Here is a 12,478-nt window from a genome sequence, read left to right as displayed (position 1 = left end):
CCGCCGTGGAGAACGATCATCAAAAATTTTTTTACAGGTAAGACCATCTATGAAAAAGCGAGAATATCCGAAGAGGATAGAGGCCACACACCTGTACGCACATAGAAGCAGCACTACTGCAGAGGGGAAGGTCGGGAGGGTCTTATGGATATCGACGGATCTCTACCAGATCATCAGTTACAGGTAAGCAACCTGTCTATCTGGTTCGAGATCCGTCGATGCCCATAAGAATGGGTGTTTAGCAAGCTCCATTAGGAGGGGGGAGCAGTAGTCAAAATAACACCTGTTTTAAAACACTTCTCCCAAAGGTAGCCTCTGCCGCAGAGCGTACATCTATGGCGTAGTGCTTAACAAAGGGAGACTCTGAAGACCAAGTTGCGGCCTTACAGATATCTCTGAACAAGACCCCAGAGAGGTGTGCAGCGGAAGAAGCCTCAGCCCTGGTAGAGTGGGCCTTAATGGCTTCTGGAGGTGATTTGCCTTGTAGATGATATGTCAGGAGAATAAGTTCCACCAACCATCTGGACAATCTTTGTCTTGAAATTGGGGATCCTTTCCTTGGCCCCTTATAGGATATGAATAGGCGAGTAGACAGTCTGAAGGATTTTGTGCGGTCCATGTAGTACAGGAGGGCACGGCGTACATCCAGAGCATGCAACGAGCGCTCCAGAGCAGAAGTAGGGTTCCCGAAGAATGTAGGCAAGATGATATCCTGGTTCAAGTGGAAGTCAGATACAACTTTTGGTAAGAACGTAGGGTCTAAGCGCATACGGACTTTGTCTGGATGAAATAAAGTATAAGGGGAGTCCACCCTGAGAGCTGTCAGTTCGCTCACACGTCTTGCTGTTGTGACAGCAATCAGGAAGCTCGTCTTCCAAGAAAGGTGTTTAAGGGAGAACGTAGCCATGGGCTCAAAGGGAGCCTGAGTCAGTGATGATAGAACCAGCGATAAGCTCCATGGTTCTACTGGTGTCCTGATTGTAGGGTACACCCTTGACAGGCCTTTCAGGAAGGCCTTGCTTAACGGGTGTGAGAACAGTGTCGATCCATCACTACCCGGATGGAATGCAGACAACGCAGATAGATGGACTCTCAAAGACACGTTAGCCAGACCTTTTGCTTTCAAAGATGTAAGGTATTGTAGAACCTCACGGACTGCAGCTCGTTTCGGGAGGAATCCCTTGGAGCATGCATATGATCTAAAACGGTCCCATTTGTGCTTGTAGTTGCGGTGCGTAGATTCCTTGCGCTGATTGAGTAGAATATGAGTCAGCAGATTATCCTCCACACAGTTAGATGGAGGGTTTGGACGTCTGGGTGGAGAATGAGACCTCCATCTTGAGTGAGGAGATCCGGATAGTAAGGTAGGTGTTCGTAGCAGTTCTTTGCCAGTCTGCATACCTGTGGAAACCAAGGCTGTCTTGGCCACCACGGAGTCACTAGGATGCAGCTGGTCGGATTGCAGAGAAGACAGGCTACCACTCTGTGTATTAGTGGCGGGGGGGGGGACATGTAAGGCGTCTCTAGGGACCAATCCAACTGAAAGGCATCTCCGAGAGAAAGAGTGTCGTGGCCCGGCCTCGAACTGAAGCGATCACATTTCGTGTTCTCTGAGCAAGCAAAGAGGTCCACTGAAGGCCTCATCCATCGGTCGAAGAAGGGAGTTATCACATCTGTCCGGAGTTCCCATTCGTGCTGACGGTCCTGCAAGAAGACTCTGCTCAGGTTGTCTGCTAGGGTGTTGTCCAGACCTTTGATGTGAACAGCTATGGGGTAAATGCGATGTAGAATACACCAGTGCCACATCTGAACACTGAGAGCACACAGACTTCGGGAGACCGTCCCTCCCTGGCGGTTTATATATGCCTGAGCGGTTGTGTTGTCGAGGTGGATCTGAACAATTTTCCCTTGAAGGACAGGTAGGAATGACTGTAGTGCTTGAAAAACTGCCAGAAGTTCTAGGAAATTGATGTGCAATTTGGCATGTTGAGGGGACCACTTCCCTTGAATTTTGTGGTTGTCGCAATGGGCCCCCCAGCCCTGGAGCGAGGCATCCGTCGCCATCCAAACTGAAGGGGAGGGGGATTGAAAGGGTACTCCCTCGAGTAGGTTTTTTCGGTTGGTCCACCAGGAGAACGACCGAAGTACTTCCGGGGGAAGTAGAAGGTGCTTCGATTGACTCTCTCTGATGGGATGAAATACTGAAAGAAACCAGAGTTGGAGCTTTCTCATTTTGAGTCTTGCATAATAGATCACTGTATTGCAAGCTGACATTAGACCCAACAGACGTTGAATCATACGGGCTGGTTGTAGGGGATGATCTTGAAACTTGGAGATGAGATTCAGAATGCAGTTGAACCTGTCCTCCAGGAGAAAAGCCCTTTGTTGTGATGTGTCTAGGATTGCCCCTATGTAGGAGATTATAGGTGATGGTTCCAGATGCGATTTCTTCCAGTTTATTTGGATGCCCAAGTCGCGAAGCAGGTTCACTACATATTGGATGTGCAAAACTAACTCGTCTTTGTCCTTTGTGGACAGGAGCCAGTCGTCCAGGTAGGGATAGATCGATACACCCCTGGTTCTTAGATGGGCAATCACCGCTGCCATACATTTTGTAAAAACCCTCGGAGCGGTGGACAATCCAAAGGGCAATACATTGTATTGAAACACTTTGTCGCCGACAGTGAAACGTAGGTATTTGCGGTGCCCGGACGTATATTGATATGAAAATAGGCGTCCCTGAGATCCAGCGTCGCAAGCCACTTTCCCCCCTGGAGTAGCGGGAGGATCTGTTGCAACACCATCACACGGAACTTTTTGACGTGGATGAACCTGTTTAGGCAACGGAGGTCCATGATGGGACGGATGGATCCCCCCATCCCTCTTGGGGATCTGAAAATAGTGTGAATAGAACCCCGTTAGCCTGTCTGCCCATGACACCGGGGCAATAGCCCCCTTCTCTAGCAGTTCCTTCACCTCCTGTAGAAGCAGCTCCGAAGAGGGAGTGCGTCTTATCCCCATGAAGCGTGGAAGAGTCCTGAATTTGATCGCGTAACCACACGTTATAATCTTCAGGACCCACTGGTCCGATGTTATATTGCGCCATGCGGGGGCATGGCTTGCCAGTTTGATTATTGGCTGGGACGGAAAGATGGAGAGATCCATCAGTGCTGGTGGAGAAGCCCCCGCAGGCAGGTCAGAGGGGATGAGTGGAGACGGTAGGGAGGCAGGTGTCAATGGGCAGTCCACAGTTTCAAAGACGCTTCTGGGCCTCCTGTGGCTTCGCTCGCTGTGATTGAGGAGCCTTTTTCTTATGATAGAACGGGCGACGTTGGTAAGAAGAGTAGGGCTTCCTAAAGTCACGCCTGTCTTGTGATCTGTAGGAAGGTCTGAATTTTCCATAGTTGTTCCTGTACATTGATGTTGAGGAAGAGGTCGAGGGATGCGAGCTAAAAGTCTTTGCAGTGAATTTTGATTTCTTTAACTGCTCCATAGTGGAGTCAGTTGTTTCACTGAAAAGGCCGGTACCATCAAATGGCAATCCTTCTATTCTTTCTCTCATGTCCATTTGGAGTCCCGTAGACCTCAGCCAAGCATGTCTTCTCAGGGTTATTGCTGCCGTCATTGCCCGGGATTCGCTCTCAGCCAGATGTTTGGCAATGCTGAGCTGTCTGCGTGTTAGGTCCCCTGAGTTCTCTAGGACTTGGTGGAACTTAGCTTTAAAGTCTTCTAAAGATAGGCAGTCCAAATCTTTTTCTAACTGTTCCCAGAGACCGTGAGTATACATTGTAGTGCAGGCTGCATAGTTCGCTACCTTAATAGAAAGGCAAGAAGTCGAATAGATCTTCCTTCCCAATAGGTCCAGTTTCCTGCCTTCCTTGTCAGGAGGGACTGTGTACCTCTTGCCAGACTTAGACGCCGCAGCACAATCTATTACTAGAGAGTTAGGCGCCGGGTGCTTGAGCAGATAGTCATTGTCCTTATCTTGAATCCTATAAAGACTTTCCAATTTCTTTGAAGTCGGGGTGGAAGTGTGGAGGACTTCCCAAGCGCATTTCGCAGCCCTTGTAATTACTGGCAACATTGGAAGGGCAACTGGGGCAGTCATTTGAGACTTCAACATAAATGTATATACTGGGTCGTCAATAGTCACCAACTGCGACTGGATATCTAGACCAAGAGCATCAGCCACGGCCCGAATTTGTTTGTGGTATGCTTTCATTTCATCATTTGGTGAAACATAGGTCACCGGTGCCACATCTGTAGGTGGTTCCACAATAGAGCTGGTGTCTTCAGGGTCGGACTCAAAGTCAGAGGAGCCGTAATGTTCCGAAGGAGAGGCAGGTTGCAGCTGAGCGTCCTCAGCACGGTGAGGATCCGTTTGCGTGGCTGAATTGTTTTGTAGTGTTAGAAGATCTGTCTGTGTAGATGTAGATGTAAGTTGGAGTGATGAAGTCTGTGTGGCGCGATGGCTCCTCGTGGAGCCATACGTTTGGGTCGCAATTGTCGTAAAGGTGGAAAAGGGATGAGCAGGTGTCACTGGCCTCCAGGGCAGGTTAGCGCCATCCCTGTAGGGACCAGCTGGAGAAGAGACTCCCAATGAAGGGTGTCTGTAGCCACAGGAATGCCAAGGAGTGTGTGGCAAGTTGCTGGAGGATGGTGGAGCCGGAGGATGAGACGAGGTAGGCGTTCCTTCCTCAGCTTCAATGCCCACTGAAGGGAAGCCGGTGAATGTCGAGCGGCCGCTCGACGTCGAGTCCAGGAGAGACAGAAGAGATCGGGTTGCTGCTGGGACAGTCTCTTCGGCATCGACATCCACAACCTGGAAAGTCGGTATCGGGGGTCGATATCGAGAGGTTACTTGCATCGATGTCGACAGGATTGGAGTGTGCAAGGTGGATGGCACAAAAGCCGAGGCTTGCGGTGTCGAAGGCGAGGCTGACGAAGCTAGAGGTGTCGGAGCTGGTGAGAGAGTTCTTGCTGTCGGTACTGAAGCTCGTGGAGAGCGATGAAGGTTTGAAGCCCGCTCGTCGTCGCGCAAAACTTGTCCGGCGTTGAAGGAGGAAACAGGGTCCAATGTAGTCAATTGAGATGGTTCGGCATCGAGCATTCTCAATGTCGACATGTCGGTAACGGGAGGACGCGACGCCGGGGCATCCACGTCGATAATTATCTGTGTCGAGGAAACAGGTAGCTCCTCCAGAACCACCACCTGTACTGCGGAGTCAGTCGACGTCGATGGCTTTGATACCGATTCCAATGATTGCGCTGTAGAGGGAGATAGTGTGTGACCCCATGGGCTCTCGCGAATCTTTCGATGTTTAGAGTCAGTCGGAGTCGAGAGGTCGCCATGTCGATGTTTCGAAGCCTTATCACGGTCTTTGGAGTGATGAGAGGGCTTTGAGGTAGAAGAGCCTGAGCTCTTTGATGGGGTCTTTTCAAGTGTCGAGCGTCTATCCGATGTCGAGGCGGTTCTCTACATCGACAAAGTTTTGGCGGGAACTATGTCGGAGGTTTTTTCCCTGCTCGACGTTGAAGAAGGTTTTGGCGCCTTAGATGTCAACGGTCGAGGAGTTACTGGTGTAGAAGGGCTCAAAACATCATCGTAAATCGCCGCACGGAGGCGAAGAGCCTGATTCTTTCGAGTCTGTTTCGAGAAAGACAGACAGATTTTACAGGAGGAGACGTTATGCTCCTCACCAAGGCACAAAAGGCAGAGATCATGAAGGTCTTTGGAAGGTAACTTAGCCCTGCAGCCTTCACACCATTTGAAAGATTTTTTCCTGTCAGCCATATCAAGGTCAAAGCCGTACCGCATCCGTTTGCCAGAAGTCACCGAAGCCAGTCCAAAACAACAGCCAGAGAGTTACCGAATGCTGTTCCGTAAGTAGAGCCAGAGAAGTCACAGAAGCCAGTCCAAGTCAAATAGAGCCAGAGAAGTCCGAAATTTCCAGTCCGAGTCAAGAGGATAGATGAACAACAGAGGAACTAGTAAAGACGAAGAGGCACAGACTGCAGGTCCAGGACACAAGGTGGTCGGAAAAGAACTGAGGGACTACGCGCCTCAGCCACGCCTTATATAGCACGCAGCAGCGTGGGGGCGTGGCTTGGGCGCTACGACGAGCTCAGGCATGGATACCACGGGGATCCTGCGCAGGCGCAGAACCCCATTCTTATGGGCATCGATGGATCTCAAACCAGATCAGGCCATTGCAGGCACTACCAGTTGAGGGAGTGTTTTTGTGCCTACTGTGAAGAGAGGCTTCAGTTGGCTGTGAAACTGAGAATCTACCCTTTTGTCTCTGCTTTGGGCCTCAGTATGAGGGAGGGGCTATACCAATCTTGAGTAGGTGCTTTTCTACCATTTAGCCCTGGCCAGAATCCTGATGAGAGCAGGACTTGGCATATAGCTCAGATGCTCTCCTTTACATCTAGCAAGTCCCTGGAAAGGTTGCAGGACTAGTGAGAGCAGTTTCAATCAAATGAATAAATACTCCTTTAAGGCCTTCACATTTATTACGTAAAAACAGATAATACCTTGTAACAACGTTAAAAATGTTTTGAAAATTCCTTTCCTATCTGACAATTTTGTTAGACAATGTCAGAGAATGTTGCATAAGTATGACATTAAGGCCAATGTAGTGGGTCAGTTAGCTAAGACACTGAAACAACAACTGGTGAGAACAAGGTTATATGTTAGGAGATGTGACAAGACCGATTGCCCAGTATGTGAAATGGGGGAGGGGAGTTGTGGATTAAAAGGTTTAGTGTATAGAATAACTTGTAAAGACTGTGGAGAGTTTTATACTGGAGAAACAGGAAGAGAGTTAATCACTAGACTTAAACACTTGGCAGATACAAAGTAAATGAAGAAAGAGAGAGGCCATGGTAAGTACATATGATCAAATATCATGAGGGAATAACAATGCCAATTAAGGTGGATGTATTGGAGGTGGAGCGTCACTTAGTACGAAGAAAGATTAGAGAGGCTATAGATAAGACAGATAAACTCAAACCCAGTGTAAATGACAGGGAAGAGTTAAAGAAGACCGTGAAGTATATTGGCTATTAAAGAGTATGTAATGTAGGAATACAGACACACAACTGAATGACCTTGGTTCCCTTTATCTCGTCTTCTCCCCCCCCACCTGTTTACCTCATTTGTTTGATTGAAATTACTGCCAAGGTGTGTGTAATTAAAGCTGTGAACATTATAAGCAGGTGATCCACAGAAGATGAACATCACTGAGGCTGGCATTTGATTAAACAACATTTAAAATAACATTTTTACAAGGTATTGTATGTTTTTACCTAATAAATTTGAAGACCTTAAAAGAGTACTTGGGAGTCACCTTAAATATGCGTATTGCATTGCCAGCTTATCAATTTATACAAACGAGTAAAGATATTGTGTGCAGAGGGTAATTGTGGTTTTCATCTAGATAAGGGATTCTCAATGTTGGGTCCCCAGATGTTATTGTACTTCAACTCCCATAATCCCCAACTGAAGGCCACTGGGGCTGGGGATTGTGGGAATTGAAGTCCAATAACATCTGGGGACCCAACGTTGAGAATCCCTGATCTAGATTGTGTGCATGGATGTTTTTTAGTATCAGAAACTGGTCCATCTGTGGGTGCTTTCAGAATGGGGTGTCCAAAGGCTGAGTGGAAGATATTGTGAAGATTTTGGAAGCAGTGTGTGGATGTGCAGGGGGAGGTGTGCCTGGCAGAGTGGGCACCTATGGAGGATCTAGGAACACCTAGTAGATAAAGAGAGATATTATGGTAGAGATTGGGCCAATATGATGGTAGAGATTCTACCACCGAGAGAGATATGATGGTAGAGATTCTAGGGGCAAGAGATTCAGACTTGTAAGGGCTGTATTTCTTTCTGACCCTCTTTACAATTCCAAATGTCTAGGGAGTTCTGAAAACGTTTCCTCAAGGTTTAAGGCTCTGCTGCTGAATGCCAGACCAATGAGTGCAAAAACATTTCATCTGGGATCTTATTTTAGACGAGCAAGCTGACCTCTTATGTGCGATGGAGATCTAATTGAATGAGTTGGGGTGGAGGATGAATCTCTCTTATTCTGTCCTCCAGGTTTCCTACCCACCACCTGTACAAGTGATGTACAGGTGGTGGTTGTGGATAGAAATGTCTTTGCAGAGTTTAGGCTAGTGTGCCAGCTGCAACTCTCCCTTAAACAGGCAAACCTGTTATTGTCACCCACATCTAGGTACTTTTGCAATTTAGATTAATGCTGTATGGTACACAGAGGACGGTTTAAGAATTCAAGGTGCTGGTTACTGGAGCTATGTAAGTATCTGGCTCCAAATAGTCAAAATCAAATAATTTGCATACATGTCCCCCACCCCCCACAAGGAACTGTTCAGAGGTGGCCATTTCCACTGATCACATCTGTGTAGTCTCCGCCATTCCCAGTGCTGGTGGAGCTCCTTAAACATTCACAGAGCCTGGGTGAACCACAGTGTCACCTGGGAAGGCATGCAGGGAGCACTGGGAAGTGGAGCCCTTTCTAGCACTTTCCCCACTGGGAAATATTTGGCATCAAACATTTGCACAAACCTACCAGTTATATCACCTTTAAAGCCCTAAACAGCCTGGGCCCTAGTTATCTGAAGGACCATCTGCTCCCAGTTGAGTCTACCCACCCTACAAGTCTTAGGGAATGTTCTGCTCTGTGTGCCGACACCAGTTGAGGCTCAGTTGTACATGCAGGCCAGGGTCGTCTTGAAGGTCTGGCTTTTTACCCAGGCCTTCAGAAAGTAGAGGCTTCAATGAAGAGCTTCTCATCTATGTTTAGATGCTGCTCATGGGATGTCTCCCTCCCGGCCCCGTATTAGTCTGTATTTCTTTTTACTGCTAAAATATAATTGTATATTTTATGTTGTACACAACCTTGAGGCACATGATGAAAGATGATTGATACATTGTAATGCAAACAAATAAAATAAAATGTTACTTCACTTGCCTATCTCAGCTACAGCACAACTTCTACATATTTGAAAAATATATGCTTAACATATTACCAAGGCAGTTTCATGAGTTTGGGGATGCTTGAAGTTTACGATCTCAAGAGAGAGGTGCTTTTTTACACGCGCTACATCAGACTCCCTTGCAGCCTGCAGCAGCGAGTGACCTCTGAATTCATCTAGAAGAGAAAACAGGTTTTATGGCATATAGGTCTCTAAAACAGGGTGGGTTCATATATCACAAGAGTTCTACTTCTCTTTATTTCAAGTATGTTGGTTAGAATAAGCCAGAGTGCTCTAATTGGAAATCTTAATGGATGCTGGTCTGTTCCTACCTCAGTTGGAAGTAGAATTCTACACATGCAAGCAAGGGGAAGGGGTGGGGAATGTGTGGTCCCACCACTAGCAGACATTTAACGGAGGTTCCATTTGATGTCCGAACCTGTTCACTATCAAGAGTGTTTTGCTTCAGTTATGATAGCATTCCTTTCAAACCATTGTAAAAAACTCTAAAAAGCCTCCACACCATTTTCTATTAAGATGCATATTGCAGAAGTTATATTTCAGAACATTTCCTTTCCCTCGCAAGTCAGTAAATCTGTCTTCTTGTTAGACAATCATTGCTACATATTTTTAAAAGCAATTTTATGCCTCAAATGTCTTGTTAATGTTTTTTCTAGTAAAAGATATTATCTTCCTTTTAGATGAAGCTTGCTAGACGCTATACTCAAGAGTCTGAGTATACCCACTGTATACCCACCGACTCTGCAGCAAACTCTGACCAAACAGAGCACTGGAGTCACAAGGGTCCATAAAAGGTTGTCATTGCCATGTCATTCTAATAAGGTGATAACTACTGAATTGCATTTTGAGTGTTGCATATCCATGCAACTCAGACTCCATATCCCACTTTAAAAGAGTCATGACAGAAACTGTTCCCAAACTCCAAGACATGGGGTCCAGTTTCCAACTGTACAATCTTCTGATGGTATTCCGAGTGCTTCCCAAATATAGTGCAAAGTAAAGAGATCAAGGCTTTAGCTTTCCCAAGTTCTATGCTCAGCAGAGGAGCAGGGTCCTGTCTCTAACTTTCTGCATGCCAAAAGATGTAGGGGAGAGGTGAAATAGCTGGCTACCAAGGATAGCTAAGATTTCTGAATGCATGGTGAAAGCTGAAGAATAAAAATGCATAAATACTTCCTATTTTCTGTGTACTCACATGCCAACCGTTCTTTTAACTGGGGTGTGGGAGCCAAGTCAATGGTACTTTTATTATGGCAGTTTAACAATGTAGGATCAGCACCATAGCTCAGCAAGAGGGAACACACTTCCACTCTGTTCTTAGAAGCGGCTTCATGCAGAGGAGTAAATTGCCACAGATCCATTGCATTTACACATGCTCCGTGCTAGCAGAGGAGAGAGACATGTTTCATTATTTTGTCTTTTTTTCTTGGATAATACCACAGTGGAACTCAGATGATCGTAGAAAAGCATGATACTCCTCAAAACATAATCTAAAACAGGGTCTAAATGCTATACTTATATTTGTATTCACTCTCCTTCCAAAAATAGCCCAAAATGACAGTTTAGTTTAATGATGAGATTCATGAGTTTGCAACCCAATGGGTTTGGATGTGGGTTTCCAAAAGCTTAGAACAACATTGTAGGCACTACATAACAGTAAGTTTAGCAGTTTCACGTGTTCAAGCAACAAACAAAATCAGTCTAATATTTCCTTCAAAAAGTTGTTTACTTCAGGAATATAATTAATCTAAAATTGGTGTGTTGAACAGCACACATACTTTCATGCCATTCTAAGGGACACAGTTCTAACTAATCTGTATTGTATCTTTCAAACACCTTCAAAAATTCCTGGAAATAGATAATACAAGCCACAACAGCTTCCCAATAAAAATGGCACACAATTAAAGAACTAACCTTGACCAGAAGTTCTGTTACTTCATAGTGACCATAGGAACACGCATTATGAAGAGGCACCAGATCTCTAAATAATAAAAAATATCTCAGTAAATAGAATACATAAGCATTGCAAACATAGATACAATTTTTTTCAAGAAACTTCAAGATGATCAATAACGATTTCTCAATAGAATTAAACAGAAAATCCAAATGTTTGTCTGATAGGTCAGAAAATGGAACATTGTGACTTATCTGAAGAGTCAATTCTCAGCAGGGAAACGGGGTACATCCGATAGTGGGTTGCTCCTCATCGCTTGCTCCTAGAGAGGGCCATTAGAAAAAAGCCCAGAGACCCCCTCCCTTCGAGTAGGAAGAGCCTCCCTTGGATCCCCAGATCTGTCTTACCATGCCAATGATGCATTAGAAGTAGAGCTGGTCTTGTCGTAGCAAGCATGACTTGTCCCCTTAGCTAAGCAGGGTCCACCCTGGTTGCATATGAATGGGAGACTACATGTGTTAGCACTGTGAGATATTCCTCTTAGGGGATGGAGCCGCTCTGGGAAGAGCATCTAGGTTTCAAGTTCCCTCCCTGGCATCTCCAAGATAGGACTGAGAGAGATTCCTGCCTGCAACCTTGGAGAAGCCACTGCCAGTCTGTGTAGACAATACTGAGCTAGATGGACCAATGGTCTATCCAATGAGCCAGCGTCACGTAGTGGTTAGAGTGCTGGACTAGGACTGGGGGAGATCCGAGTTCAAATCCCCATTCAGCCATGAGACTTTCTGGGTGACTCTGGGCCAGTCACTTCTCTCTCAGCCTAACCTACTAGACAGGGTTGTTGTGAGGAGAAACTTAAGTATGTAGTACATCGCTCTGGGCTCCTTGGAGGAAAAGCGGAATATAAATGTAGTAGTAGTAGTAGTAGTAGTAGTAATATTAATAATAATAATGGTCTGACTCAGTATATGGCACCTTCCTATGTTCCTATGAGAAAGGTAAAGCCAGAATAAAGGCTAACACGATAGCAGAAATGGAAGGAGTACACCTCCCAATTATAAAGCTGTCACAACAGGTATGAAAAATTGACAACAGATAACGTTTGTTAAATAAATAATAATGATGATCTAACTCAGTATATGGCAGCTTCCTATGTTCCCATGAGAAAGGTAAAGCCAGAATAAAGGCTAACATGATAGCAGAAATGGAAGGAGTTCACCTTCCAGTTATAAAGCTGTCACAACTGGTATGAAAAATTAACAGAAATCTTCGTGCTGCAAACACTGAGCAGAGAGAAGGGTGGAGCAGATGCACTCCATTTCCCTGCTGAGAATTGACTCTTCACGTAAGTCACAATGTTGAATTGTCCAGCAGAGAATATGTGCATCCAACAGCAGGATCTACATCAGCTTCCGGCCCCCTGGGAAGGTCTCTCTACTACCTACATTTTGACCACACGCTGTAGGACCTTCCTGCCATATGAGGCGTCGGCCAATGCTAGAGAATTCAGTTTTTAATGTTGGATGAAGGTTGATGGAAATAACCAGGTTGCTGCCTGACAAGTAT

At 45.9% G+C, this 12,478-nt stretch overlaps 1 protein-coding gene across 4 annotated transcripts in view; it reads right to left on the bottom strand.

The window, feature by feature from the left end:
* TNKS2 (tankyrase 2) overlaps positions 1-12,478 on the bottom strand; it is an 85,097-nt gene that overhangs the window by 61,495 nt on the left and 11,124 nt on the right. For all 4 annotated transcript variants that reach the window (XM_053307630.1, XM_053307629.1, XM_053307628.1 and 1 more), the window contains exons 7-9: positions 10,933-10,999; positions 10,214-10,400; positions 9,052-9,173 (exon numbers count right to left, since the gene is read on the bottom strand). In XM_053307630.1, coding sequence (XP_053163605.1) covers positions 9,052-9,173; positions 10,214-10,400; positions 10,933-10,999 — 376 coding nt within the window. The remainder of the gene's footprint in view (positions 1-9,051; positions 9,174-10,213; positions 10,401-10,932; positions 11,000-12,478) is intronic.

Source organism: Hemicordylus capensis, chromosome 3 (assembly GCF_027244095.1).
Source record: "Hemicordylus capensis ecotype Gifberg chromosome 3, rHemCap1.1.pri, whole genome shotgun sequence".
Lineage (NCBI taxonomy): Eukaryota > Metazoa > Chordata > Lepidosauria > Squamata > Cordylidae > Hemicordylus > Hemicordylus capensis.
The sequence above is the reverse complement of the archived record's forward strand: the minus strand, read 5'-3'. Positions and strand labels throughout refer to the sequence as shown.